The sequence below is a fragment of the Terrapene carolina genome, unplaced genomic scaffold (assembly GCF_002925995.2).
Source record: "Terrapene carolina triunguis isolate 2854851 unplaced genomic scaffold, T_m_triunguis-2.0 Scaffold926, whole genome shotgun sequence".
Classification (NCBI taxonomy): Eukaryota; Metazoa; Chordata; order Testudines; family Emydidae; genus Terrapene; species Terrapene triunguis.
The window spans coordinates 3971522-3984522 of record NW_020665277.1 but is presented as its reverse complement, the minus strand read 5'-3'; the positions used below and the strand labels follow the sequence as shown (position 1 = coordinate 3984522).

Below are 13001 nucleotides of genomic sequence, written 5' to 3'. Positions count from 1 at the left end.
TAAAATATGTACCTGAGTTTGACATGCTGTAATAAGTTGGTATTTGCTGAGACTTCACAGCCAGACTTGGTTGAGCAGACTGTGGGAGTCAGCTTCCTTCTCTTGTGCTGTGGACAGTCACATGGTTAGGTGCAGATGTGAGGCCAGGTTGAGACAGAAAGCAGAGAAACACTTGAGTCCGGATGTGGTTTTATAGCTCTTGGCCAAACCTTCTCGGCTGCAGAGACCTGGCTGTCCTTTGAAAACGCTTTACCAAAAGAAGGGGATGAGCAAACAACTAAAGTGTCAAAAGCAAAACCAATTTCCACGTAGCCAGATAGCATGTGGGTCCTAGAAGCACAGCCAGCTGCACAGACATTGCAAACTTTTTGGGGAAGAGTTTGATTCTTGTAAAAACGTATGTACTGCATCTTCCAATAAGACAGTGTCTGTTTCTGCTGTTCCTGCATTTCCATTTCCAAACAATCAATGGGAGGCAGAGGTAGTTGGCAGAGCCAATCACCAGGAATAACAAAGTGAAATGAAACCTTGTGTATTGCCTGCATGCTTTCCTGACAGTCTTGCTGCAATACGAGTGAGCGCTAACCTTCTCTTTCAATAGATTCAAACAAACCATCCAAGACTCCAGCCGCTTCTGAGCCCACTGGAAGAAACTTATTCTCTGACACTACCACGCTGGTAAGGGCAGGTCTAATCTAGAGACACATGGTGCAAGTGCCATGTGTCAATGACTTCCAATTTCAGGATGAAATAACATTATTTCTAGTTGTTCTTCTAGCACCTGGATTCTGTGTGTGTCTATAGAGAGTGGTCATAATGAGTGCACACAAAACACTGAAACAAAAATAGATACTTTTTTAGGAAGACACAGACATGGTAATTGCCTACAAAGATTCAGGTACCAAATGTCCATTTTATATAGGTCTCTTTTTCAATATATTTTAGAAGGAAGATTGATTTTGATTTGCTTCTTCTGTTTTGACCAGGAAAACATTTATTTTGCTGTTTGGTAAAATTCACCCATGCAGAGGGGCCAGCACAGGCTTATTCACTGCTTAAGCCCTCAAAGTAGGGCTCAATCATGAGTTCATTGGTCCACAAGCATTGTGTAGGCTCACTGCACAGGATGCGCTTCCCCCTAAAAACATGGCAAGGACTGTTGGGGACTTGCTCTTGTATGCACCTGGGGGTTAGAACGCTGTGGAGCTCTGCTTATATAGTAATGGGGTTTTCTGAGTGGTAAATAGTTCTGCTCTCATATAACTGTACTTTATTGCAGTTCAGCGCGAGAGGAACAGGAGCTACATCAAAGTTCTGATCATATGGCACAAGGGGAAATATCACTGACTGATGCATCGAACTGTAGGCCCTCAACAGTACATGACAACTATGGGCACAGTGTTCCTCCCATTAGACAAGCCCTTTCTTCTGGGGCCTTGAACTTCAGCAGCAGCAAGAATGCAGGTGCCGCTCTGCTGTCTGGGGAACCACTCCAGAAACATCACAGCTTAGACTTGAGCAGCATTTTTTCTGATGAGATTCCTCTGAACCTGAAATCTACAGCTGCATGTCGGAGAAACCCTAGTGTCAAGGCCCCATTAATACAAACCAAATCAACTCCCTTTGAGTTAGTGCAGCAGAGAGACACCCAGGAACTGGCTGGAGGGGATGCAGTATCCTCTTTGGGCCCCTGGCTACCAAACTCCTGCAGTTCTGTGGGCTTTGAGGTTAAGAAGCAGACTGACTTTTCTTCTGTTGAACTGAACCATTCAAGCAGACTAGTAGACGCTCCCCCGCGACACATGAGCAGTGGCCTACATCCTTCCCCATATTGTTGCTCAGCGGAAGACCCTTACTTTTCTTCACTCTCTTCAGATGATCCAGGATCCCCGATGTTTATTGACTACTTTTCAGAGCTGTATGAAACAGTTTCCCTTTCTTTCCCTGCTGCAATTTCCACAATCCAGCCCTTGGATTCTACCAGGGCCAGTCCTCCAGTGTCAACTCCTCTGTCCCAGCATGTTCACCCATTGGATGACAGGCAGGCATCCTCGCAGAGTAAGCTGTGTGGCAGTGTTGCCAGCTGAGCTCATTTATTCTGGGGTCTTACCATGTGGTGTGTGATACCTTTTTGAAATTCACATAGGATTTTCCTGCAGCCTGTTCTATTTCCGAATCCAGCACTCCCACTCAGTTGGACAAGGGACTCAAATGTTCCTTCTGACTTCAGTAGAAACCACAACCACAGAGTGGAGGGCAGAACTGGGCTTCAAACTGTTGATTCTGCCTCAGTTTTCCATAGAAATTGCCATAATTTTCTGGGGTAGCATGACCATCAGAATCCCTCTAGTACTTCTGCTGTATGCTACCATGTCACCTCAGGCTGTGACCTCAGCAGATATAAGATAACTAAGGTTGGGTTTGGTTAATACTTGGATTGGATCACTCCACGGAAAACCAAGGGAACTGTAGGAAGTGGTTTTAGGGACTCCACTAAGGATCCCTTCCCTCAGTTATTTAAAGATTCCATAGCTCTTTCTGAAAGAGTCCTGGATTGGAACCCTGGGGGAAATACTGGCTCTATTGTAGTCAGCGGCAAAACTCCCACTGTGATAAATAGGGCCAGGATTTCACTCCTGGTGTCCTGGCTGAACTTAAGCCTGCAAAGTTACATTCTGCCCACATAAAGTTTACTCAACGGTATCCATTGTGTACAGGATTGTTCTCTTCATGTCCAAGTCAATGGTATCAGTGCAGTATTTGTCAGTTACTTTGGAATTGCTGTAGGTGTGGAGTTAAAACTAAAACCATCTTTACTCCATTCAGGCTCTTTAGGACCCAAATGTCAAAAGTGCTCTGAGGTCCCTCCATCATTGGAAATTCTCCAGCTTTCTGTGGGATTTCAGACCCCTAATCCCTGACTGAAGGTGTTATACTGGAGTTTAGGTTGGAGTAGTTACCAACACAACTGCGACCTAGTAGTAACAATGTTAATTTTAAGTTTATGCAGGTTAACATGCATAAGAACTGATCCTGCTCCACAATGGGTGTTCTGCTGCTGACACAGGTGGAAGCAGGCATAGTTTTATAATTATCTAGAGCAAGTGGAAATCATATTGGAATATACCTAGATTTTTAAAAATAAAGTTTTAGAAGATTTTGATCACAATCTATGGTGCCTGGTTGGATAACAGCAGCCAGGGCTCAAGATGGATGGGTTTCAAGCTCTGTGGATTGCTTATGGGGGTATCCCTCACAGCCTGGGAAAATGGGGATGATTTTTTTCTTGGTGGAAGATGGATTGTCAACAATCGGTTTATATTAGATGTTTGATGTGGACTAAATGACTTGGGTGAGTCAGTTCTCAAGGCTGCACAACTTTGTAGGGACCCTTCTTAGCTGTGTATTGTGGTAAGGGTAGGACTGTCCAAAGAAATCCAAATAACTATCCATGTCTATTTAATTAGAAGCATCTCCAGACCCAGACGATGATGTTCCTCCCCCTCTGCCTGAGCGAACCCCAGAGTCCTTTATTGTGGCCAATGAAACTGGTAAGTGCAAATATTGAAGTGCTAATTTAAGAAGGGCTGAGGTGACAGTTCTGATGATTTGCTCAATGCTTGAATCACAGCATCCAACAATGAATTACTTGGGCTACCCAGGAAGTGGAAAAAAACCTCTTGCATTTAATTCTTTTCAGGTCAACCTCCACTGGCAACGTCAAACCACCAACCTGTACCAAGAAATATAAACATTGGAACCTCTTCAGAGTGGAGTGGGGTGTCTCAGCCAAAGATATTTGATGACTCAGTAAGACTGAGGCCAAGTAAGGTAACTAAAGTGATGTTTTTATCTCTTCTCCAGCAATTTTGCTATGCAGATCCCCGTGTAATGCTCCCTGCTTCTGCAAAAAATACACCAGTCTGGATGGCATGTGCTTTTCTTAAACTACTGCAGATTTCAGATTCAGAGTTCAGTCTTCAGAAGTGATTTCAGTTGAAGCTGTCAAGACAGACTATTAGGGTAGTAGCCAATGTGGTTTAAGAGAAAACAGAAGTGCCACTAGCCCTCACACTACTGTCTACAACCATAAGGGCCAAAATACATTCCAGAGTTTCACTGGGGATGGGGACAGAAGATAGTGCAGAGGGAGACATGAGTCATTCAGTCACTATGTTGCCATCCCCTCAGAATGAAAGCAATGAACTGGGATCCTATATTAATATAGCTAACATAGAAAGATGTTTAAAAATATACCCAGCAGTATCCTGTAATGCAATAGATGTGAAGTGGCAAACAAGGAATATCAGGAAATGAGGAAACTTAGTTACTAACAAATATTTGGAGATTGCCCTTTTGTATTACAAGCATAAATAATGATGAACCTGCCTATCCTATTAAAAATAACAATGTTCATTTATACAGCACCATTCTTCCTGCAGGATCCCAAAACTCTCTACAAGAGTGCATCTTCACTAGGAAAAAAGGTGTGTTTTTAACTCAAGTTAGATAATGCAAGGAAAAGTAGCTTGTAGTTTTCACGTGAGTTCACAAGTCAAGGTAAAGACAACTGAGGAGCCTAGGATTTACTTTAACCTGTAAACTTGTGTTAAAACAACCAATTTCCCTAGTCTTCACTAGGACTTAATCTTGAGTTAGCTAACTTGAGATAAACACACACCTCAAATGTCTACATGGGTGTCACTAACTCACCCCTGAAATGCAGCTAATTCTGGGGTGGCATAGTAGCCAAGTGAAGAATAACTTCTTTGAAACTGCAGGGGGAATTTACGAAGGTGGAATCTGATGACATTTGACCAGGGCTGTACTATTAATTAACCCCCTTGTGAAAAGTGCTCTAGGATATTTAATGACCATAAGTGACCTGAGCTGCCAGTTTTACATCTGTCTTGGTATTTATGGGGTTCCCTCAAGGGCGGTGGGTATAATAGGCCTGGGGAGACTGCTGTGGCCGCCAGACCCCTGGTTGTGGGGTTTGGCAGCAAAATTTTTGCTTTATTATGCACCATGCATAATAAAGATTCTGGGGCGGCTGAGGAGGCGGTATGTGCTATTCAGTTTCTCAGGTTCATCAGTAATCTCCCTGGACTCCCTGATGAACCCAGGAAGTTGAGTAGCAAATACCACCTCCTCAGCAACCCCGGTACCTGCATGGGTCATATCAAAAGTGTCTTCGGGAAGAGATGCTTTTCCCTGGACAGCTTGGGGTCTGGGGAGGGGAGGTGCGGAGCAGCTGCGGCTGGCCCTGGCACCTCCAGGCAGGTGTGGGGGAGGCCTCGGGGCTTCGACCAGCCTTGGGTTTCCCCGGCCAATGTGTGTGGGTTTCCCCAGCCACAGAGGAGGTCAGGGGGTCTCGGGGCTCTGGCTGCAGGGGGAGGAGCGCATGGGCGGAGCCAGGGGCTAGCCTCCCTGAAGGGGGGCTCCAGCCACCACCCATGGGTCCCCTTCACAGTAGCATCTGAGGCATGGGTGCTACAGCGGCAGAAGAGGTTTTTCCTTCGCTGTAGGAATTCCACCTCTCCGTGCAATGGTAGCTATGTCAATGGAAGCATTCTTCCATCGACCTCGCTGCATCTACACTGGGGGTTAGGTCTGCATAGCTATGATGCTTGGGCATGTGGATTTTTCCCACCCGCGTGCCATAGCTATGTCAACCTAAGTTTGAAGTGTAGACAAGGCTTGAGTCCCTCCCAAACATGAGTGAATTTATTCTCTCAGTTCCCATATGAGACAGGAAAATATTGTTGCCCCCATTTTAGAGATGAGGAACAGAGACCGACAGAGTTAGTGACTTGCCTAGGGTCACACAGGGAGACTGCAGAAGAACCATGAATTGAACTCCCCAGCCAGTGTCTTAACCACAAGAGCATCCTTCCTCTGAAACACAGATTCAATTAATAACAAGAATATAAGAAGTGTAGAGCTCATCGTCCATTACATTAGTAGGTGGTGTTTCAGTGCTTGTAATATCACTTCCTGTTCATTGCCTACTTGCTCACAATATAAAGATTCGCATTTGGCTTTTGGAATTTCAAGGATTTTCCCTTTTGGTTTGTTTCCAGAGTGTGAAGGTCCGGAGCTCCAGATCAGGTACAGTTTATCTTGATGTTACTTCACTGAGTCCGTTGAGATACCTGTCTGTTTGGTAGTAAACTCGGTAGTGTACTGTAACTGTACCGAACTGCACTTTGTAAAAGTCCCTAGGCTCCATGCCCAGAGGAACAGCTTTGTTGTACACATGACGAACTAGTGCATCAGCCAAACTAGTGTTGGTTTTTATATCTCCTAATCAGTCCCTGAATCAGCTGGTATCCTTTTGTGCTACTGTTTCTTTCAGCCTTATCCAGAAAACGGGTTGTCATTGTTTCCTTCTCAGACTGTTTATTGCCTTGGGAACATTCTCTGCCATTCTCTTGGGAATGGGCACTTGTAGCACTTGCATGTTCTCTTGGGAAGGATTGTAGATTTATACTGATTGCATTACTGTGGTCACCATAGGGGATGTCAGCCCAATCCAGCTCAGCAAGCTGATATGGGAACTGGACTGGATGAGCCACACTGAGAATGCTACACTCAAGGCAGACTGCAAGGAATAGGGCACACAATCATCAAAACTGGCAGTTTATTCTAGAATTAGATTCACCAATCCAGTAACAAAACAGCTTCTATAATACCACACTGGTCACCAAGAAGCCAAATACAGTCCTTTTAAGCATTCTAGCCCTTGACTTCCATCCAGACAGATAAGTTTAATACAGTGAGTGAGTGGTTACTGAAAACCTGATTCACCATTATGTGAGGTTCACCGGTTCCAAAGGACCGGACTTGATTCCCAGGTCAATGAGAGTCTCAGATCTTACCTAATAATCATGCTGATGCCAACCCTTTTGTAACGAAAACTAAAGGCTTCATAATAAAAAGAAAAAAGATGCAAAAGGTTAAAAGATCAATATACATACAAATGGGTGTAAAGTCCTTAGGTCAGTTTCATAGCAGAGAAGGTGAGGCTGCTTATTTGTAAAAGTCTTTCTGGAATCAATTTAAAAGGTTATAATCCAATAGGCAGACATTCCAGGTGTAGCATCTGCTGAAGCTCTTCCATGAGAATTCCCAGGTAAACCTGGAAACCTCAGTTTTACAGCTTAAACCTTCCCTGTTAACGTTTAAGCAGAACTGAGATGAAAAGGATCAGGCCTAAAGCTTCCTTTATAGTTCTCTAGCAAGCTGATAAGCCTCCTCACAGCAAGACCTTCCCCAATGAAGAATAGGCAGTGCAGACTTTTGCTCTGAAGCTAATCTATTTCCTAAGCATACACAGGCAAACCAGTTGCATTCATTCACATATGACAATTAGCCAGTAATTCATTATAGCATAGATAGTTAAGCTGAAGACAATGTAAATCATATTAGTTTCCTGCATTATCTTGCATCTTTCATCTTAAGGTTTACTGAACCATCTGCATGCCAAATATAATGCAATTAAGACATGAAAGGGAATTAGCATCTACAAACAAATCTGGTTACATTGTTAAACTTCTAACAAGATACAGATAAACACAGACAAATACACTTAGCATCTATCCTTGATTTCTATTACTACAAATAAATAGGTTAATGATTGCTGGTCTAGTACTGTGGTTCTCAAACTTTTGTACTGGTGACCCCTTTCACATAGCAAGCCTCTGACCACGACCCCCTTTATAAATTAAAAACTTTTTAATATATTTAACACCATTATAAATGCTGGAGGCTCACAGCTCATGATCCCCCCATGTAATAGCCTCGTGACTCCCTGAGGGGTCCTGACCCCCAGTTTGAGAACCCCTGGTCTAGTACATCTCTTTGAAATTCACGTATAAGTACACTGTCTTGATTACATTTCAATGCCTCTTAAGTTGTTATGGGTCATACCCAAGTTGACCAGTCTGACAGTGTCACAAAGGATTTTAAAACACTAATAAACTGTATTGTTTTGTTTCCCTTACTTGTGTCACACTCAGAGAAACACCGGGATCGCTCTTCCTCCCCTCCTCCACTTCCTGAAAGAACCCCTGAGTCATTCTTTCTTGCAGATGAGGAGAGTAAGTGATAATGTCTTCTTCACTTGTAACAGAGATTTAGCACAATAATTTCAGTTAAAGGATTAACTGAAGGAAACAAGACCAGGTATCCAAGCAAATAAAATCTCCTCTCTGAAAAACCTGTAGCTAACTGAATAAAGAGGATTCCAGAAATCAGAGATGGAAGAGACTTGGAGTTCCTCTCTAATCATATCCTGTCCCCCACTCCTTGCTAGTTGTACTTCACAGTATATTCTTGGTCTAACTTTAAATATCCCACATGATGGTGGTTCCACTACTTCCCTTAGGACAGTGTTTCCCAAACTTGGGATGCCACTTGTGTAGGGAAAGTCCCTGGCGGGCCGGGCCGGTTTGTTTACCTGCTGCACCCGCAGGTCCGGCCGATCGCGGCTCCCACTGGCCGCGGTTCGCTGCTCCAGGCCAATGGGAGCTGCTGGAAGCGGCAGCCAGTATGTCCCTCAGCCCGTATATATATATAATGGATGTAAAAAAAATTGCAAGTAGGAGACTTGCTCGGTAGATTACAAACAAAATGGCAAAAAATAAAAAACCCCCCACCAATTTCAAGAATTGCTGCATAAAGAGACTGTAAATATAACACAGAGAATGCTTAGAAATTAAGCAGGAGGATGTGCATGTGATCTTCTGGAAATGTTTTGCTGTGTGTTGTTTTCCTAGGTCTGCAGCCTACTGTGAGGACTTCCACTAGCAACCCTGGGGAGTCGGGAAATAAAGCTTCTGAAGACTCATCAAAAGAGTCTGTGAAATGCTTCAGGAGGAGTAAGGTAAAGATATCTGAGAGAGAAAAAGGGGAGGAAAGACAGCTCCAGCTTTCTAGCTGCAGCAGCTGTTATTTTCTTATCACTTACCTCATGTAGATGACAGGAGAAAAGAGGCCTGGGTTTGAGACTTCTTGTATTTATGGCAAGAGAATGCGTTTAGGCAGTATATTTTGTGGTGAGTGACACTGCAAACAGAGCTGCAGGAAAGAAGAAAAGATTCACAATTGCACAACAGGAACAAAAGCAATCTCTGTCAAACTATGTAACTGGTTGCCTAACTGCGATCAGTTTTCCATGTACCATTAGGGTGACCAGATGTCCCATTTTTAAAGGGACAGTCCTGTTTCTTGGGCCTTTTTCTTATATAGGCGCCTATTACTCCCCACCCCCTGTCCCATTTTTTCACAGTTGCTATCTGCTCACCCTATGTACCATGCCAACTGTTCTCGGAAAAGCTGCTCACCTAGGGCCTCAACACCCAGTTAAGGGACAGACTCCACTCCTCAACAATCCCCATCTCAGGTGCTACTCTAGGGAATGCCCTCATTTAGCCTTTCAATGTGTCTGCTGCAGGGAAGAGTTATTGAGAAAAGTATAGCTTGAACAGCACTAACTGTACACTCTGGGAAGTTTTCATTTTGGCTGAGAAAAGCCAGCAAACAAAGGAAACTGCAGGATTCTGCACTTGTGACATGATATATGCATACTGTTTTGCATGGTTGTTAGCAGTAGGCGCTGATCTCTAGCTTTATGCAAATGGTTCTCTCAACAACAGAATCTTTAATTTCAAAACTTTTTTTTTTTTTTACAGAGCTTGAAAATTTTACGAAACATGAAAAAAAGTAAGTCTCTTGATCATCAGCAAGTCTGTCTGCCTGGTGGGGTGTATGTAATGTAGCAAACAGATCTGTTACTCTTTTAAGACCTGAACCGGCAAGATGCTGAGGCTCCTTCACTCCTATTGCTCTTGGTTGGAGCTGAGGGTACTCACCAGCTGACTGGATGAATAATCTGTTGCTCTTCTCTAATACCTTTCTTTTGGACATCTCAAAGCACTTAAGAGACTGAATTAATTAAATATCTATATGTCTCAATGTAGCCATTATTGCTAATGGTCTCACGCAAGATCAAGGTTGCTAGTGTATATGAAATCTGCATTGGCCTTTCATCCCAGTTCCTGTGCATAGAAACTAATCACGCTTTTGGCTTGTTTTGCCCAGCCTTTCCCATGCATTCTGAGGTGCTGTCATATAAAAAGTGTTACCTAAAACTGCAGGCATCCTAACATCTGATCCATCTACTTTTAAATTAGTCACAGCCAAAAACATATTGTGAAACAAATGTGTTGATTTAATGTCATAGCAAAGCATTTACCGGTAGCAGAATTAAGAGTATTATTAGTATTTATATTGTCAGTTCATTTGCCAACATTTGGAGGAATGGTGTAGGGTCTGATCCTACACTATTCTTCCAAAAGTAATCCTATCAAAAACAGTATGACAGCTTGTGTAAGTAAGGTTCTGCAAGATCAGGTTCCATATCCACAGGGATATTCTCTTACTGAGCACTGGTTATGATGGACAGTTCTCTAACTGCAGCTGCCAAGACAGTCTGTCATTCACATGCTCTGTTATCCCATTATGATGGGCACTCCTAGGCCAGATCCTGGTCCCTGTTCCATTTGCTTTCCATCACTCTAGTAGCACAAAGCAGGTGGAAAACTGCCTTAACAAACTGGTTGCGGATTTCCTCCAGCACAGGGGTATTCCCAAGTGGCATACAACCAGAGTCAGTTCTATGTCATTCCCCCATTCTAGCTCCAGGGTAGGAGGTATGTTGGGGTGGTGGCCTGAATGCTGAGGTACTTTGGCCTTTATGAGATGACATACCAGCCTGGGAGACTATTGTAGTGGATGCAAATTAGAGCAAACTCAAGGCTGCAGTAGATTATGCCATAGGCTAAATTGGCCCCATGACTGGGTGGGAGTAAGGAAAAGCAAAGATGGCATACAGTCACATTTGTCTCTGTCTTGGATCTTGCATGGAATGCAACTCCCTCCCGCGTTTTGTACATTAATAAGGAATTTCTCACCAAGACTGTATAGTCACTTTAACTCCATGCTGAGTCTCTGAAATTAAAACGATTTATTTTAAAATTTGGATTGCTTAAAATTTCAAACTAACTTTGAGCGAACAAGATGCCCAGTGTATTGTACTATGACATCTTCATTATTGATGCGTGCCCATAAAGCTTGTATGTTAGGGAGATTACCTCTCGTGTTAAAGTAACAATCTGCATATATTTCAGAGTAGCAGGAAGTGAGGAGGTGTTTATTTGTCTCTGATATGTTTTTAGGCAATGAAAGTGGCCGCCCACTGCTAAAGTTTTCTTACGTGTTTCCAGGTATCTGTAGCCCATCTTCACTGGCAAAACCACCAGAATCTGCCCAGTCAAACCACTCCAGCTCTTTCCTGAGCTTCGGTATGTTCTTCACATCATTCCTTTCTATTTGGACTTTTTGATATGTTAACTACAAAGACTTTTAAAAGACTAGATAGAGATATGGAGTCCAGCTACTAGCTAGGGCAAGGAAAGTGACATAAATCACCAAATGAGTGCGTAAGTGTATGATGCAAAAGTAATTTTAATATGTGCCTTAATTATGACTGCAAACACTTTTTGCCAGGCCCTGCAGCAATTGCCTGGTGGTCTGTGTAATTTTATGGCACATGCATATGCATAAAAATTAAGATTATGGATTTGTTTAAAACTGAGGTGACCTTATAACTTAATAATTTTAGAATAGTTTATTTTTAATATATATATATATATATATATATATATTCATAAACTACTTATGCCTTATATAAAGATAAAATTAGACGGACCAGAAACCCTGTAACATAAATATTACTTGTGCATCAACACACAGGATGCACATACAATGAACATTTGGCTGCTCTGTGGCAAAATGTTGCACAAGATAAATGTGGCAAAAGAGACAGCAGAAGATACAATTTAACTCTTCCACACTGAAAGGCTAATGACAGTGGCTGTTGCCTAATGTCATGTAACTCATGGACCAGCAAAAGCAACAGGATGTTTGGCATAATCCTATTGATATGCTCTTAATATGCTTGTTTTAATTTTCCTGTTTGCTAGCAGACATCCTTATACAATACAACTGTATTCTATTATTTGTAGGATAAGAGTTGCTACAGCTAATCTGTGGAACTCACAAGTGCAGAATATTATTTAAAACCACATAGATTTTCAAGATTGAAAAATAATTTGAACATTCATGTGAAAATGGCATCCACAGTCTCACTAGCTAGACTAAAATTAAGAGCTATCAATTGTGATGTCTCATATGCTGATCCCAAGCTGAGATCAGAAAGAAACATCCTTCCACAGTATAGTATAGCACAATTACATGCATTTATGCTTCAAAGGCACCCAGTATTGGATGCTGTTGAAGACAGCATATTGAATTAGATCATTGACCTGACAGTGCTTGTGCTGAGTAAACTTAATATTACCACAGTCTTTATGAAGTCAAACCCTGACATGGTTTCTAGCTTATGAGGTGCCTTAATATAACTGCATGTGCGTAGCAGGAGTCATCTTATATAAACATTATCATTCTTTGTTTAATATCATTAAATTCAATTAACATGACTAAAGTAATATACCGCATATTGTGTAAAAGCCCAAATCTCTTCAGAAACAAATCTCTTATGGAATTATATGAGCAATGTATAAAGTATAGGTAGTGTATTTACTGTATTCTTGTAATATTTTGTTTTTGCTCCCAGGCTTTACAAATCGATTTTCAAAACCTAAAGGACCAAGAAATCCTCCACCATCTTGGAATATTTAATTCAACTTTACAGATGCATGTGGTTTCCAATACTGCAGATTTGCCATATCCCTCCGACATGCTGCACATGCTCTTCACATTACAGAATTGCTATCAGAACATTAGCACTAAAAATGATCTTTGCTGTATAAAGTCCACAACCAGAGAATAGCATACAAGCTCTCCTAAATGGTTTTTGTATAAAGAGGGATGCACAAATGCACATAAGCTGCTTAACCCTTCCAGTTAATGTAAAC

General features: G+C 42.2%; 1 protein-coding gene across 1 annotated transcript in view; it reads left to right on the top strand.

Annotated features, from left to right (window-relative positions):
- Positions 1-13001, top strand: part of PTPN22 (protein tyrosine phosphatase non-receptor type 22) — a 29390-nt gene extending 16389 nt beyond the window's left edge. The window contains exons 12-21 of the mRNA XM_024211383.1: positions 602-678; positions 1280-2058; positions 3468-3551; positions 3701-3831; positions 6084-6111; positions 8022-8102; positions 8781-8887; positions 9696-9726; positions 11289-11366; positions 12701-13001. Coding sequence (XP_024067151.1) covers positions 602-678; positions 1280-2058; positions 3468-3551; positions 3701-3831; positions 6084-6111; positions 8022-8102; positions 8781-8887; positions 9696-9726; positions 11289-11366; positions 12701-12765 — 1461 coding nt within the window. The 3' untranslated portion in view covers positions 12766-13001. The remainder of the gene's footprint in view (positions 1-601; positions 679-1279; positions 2059-3467; positions 3552-3700; positions 3832-6083; positions 6112-8021; positions 8103-8780; positions 8888-9695; positions 9727-11288; positions 11367-12700) is intronic.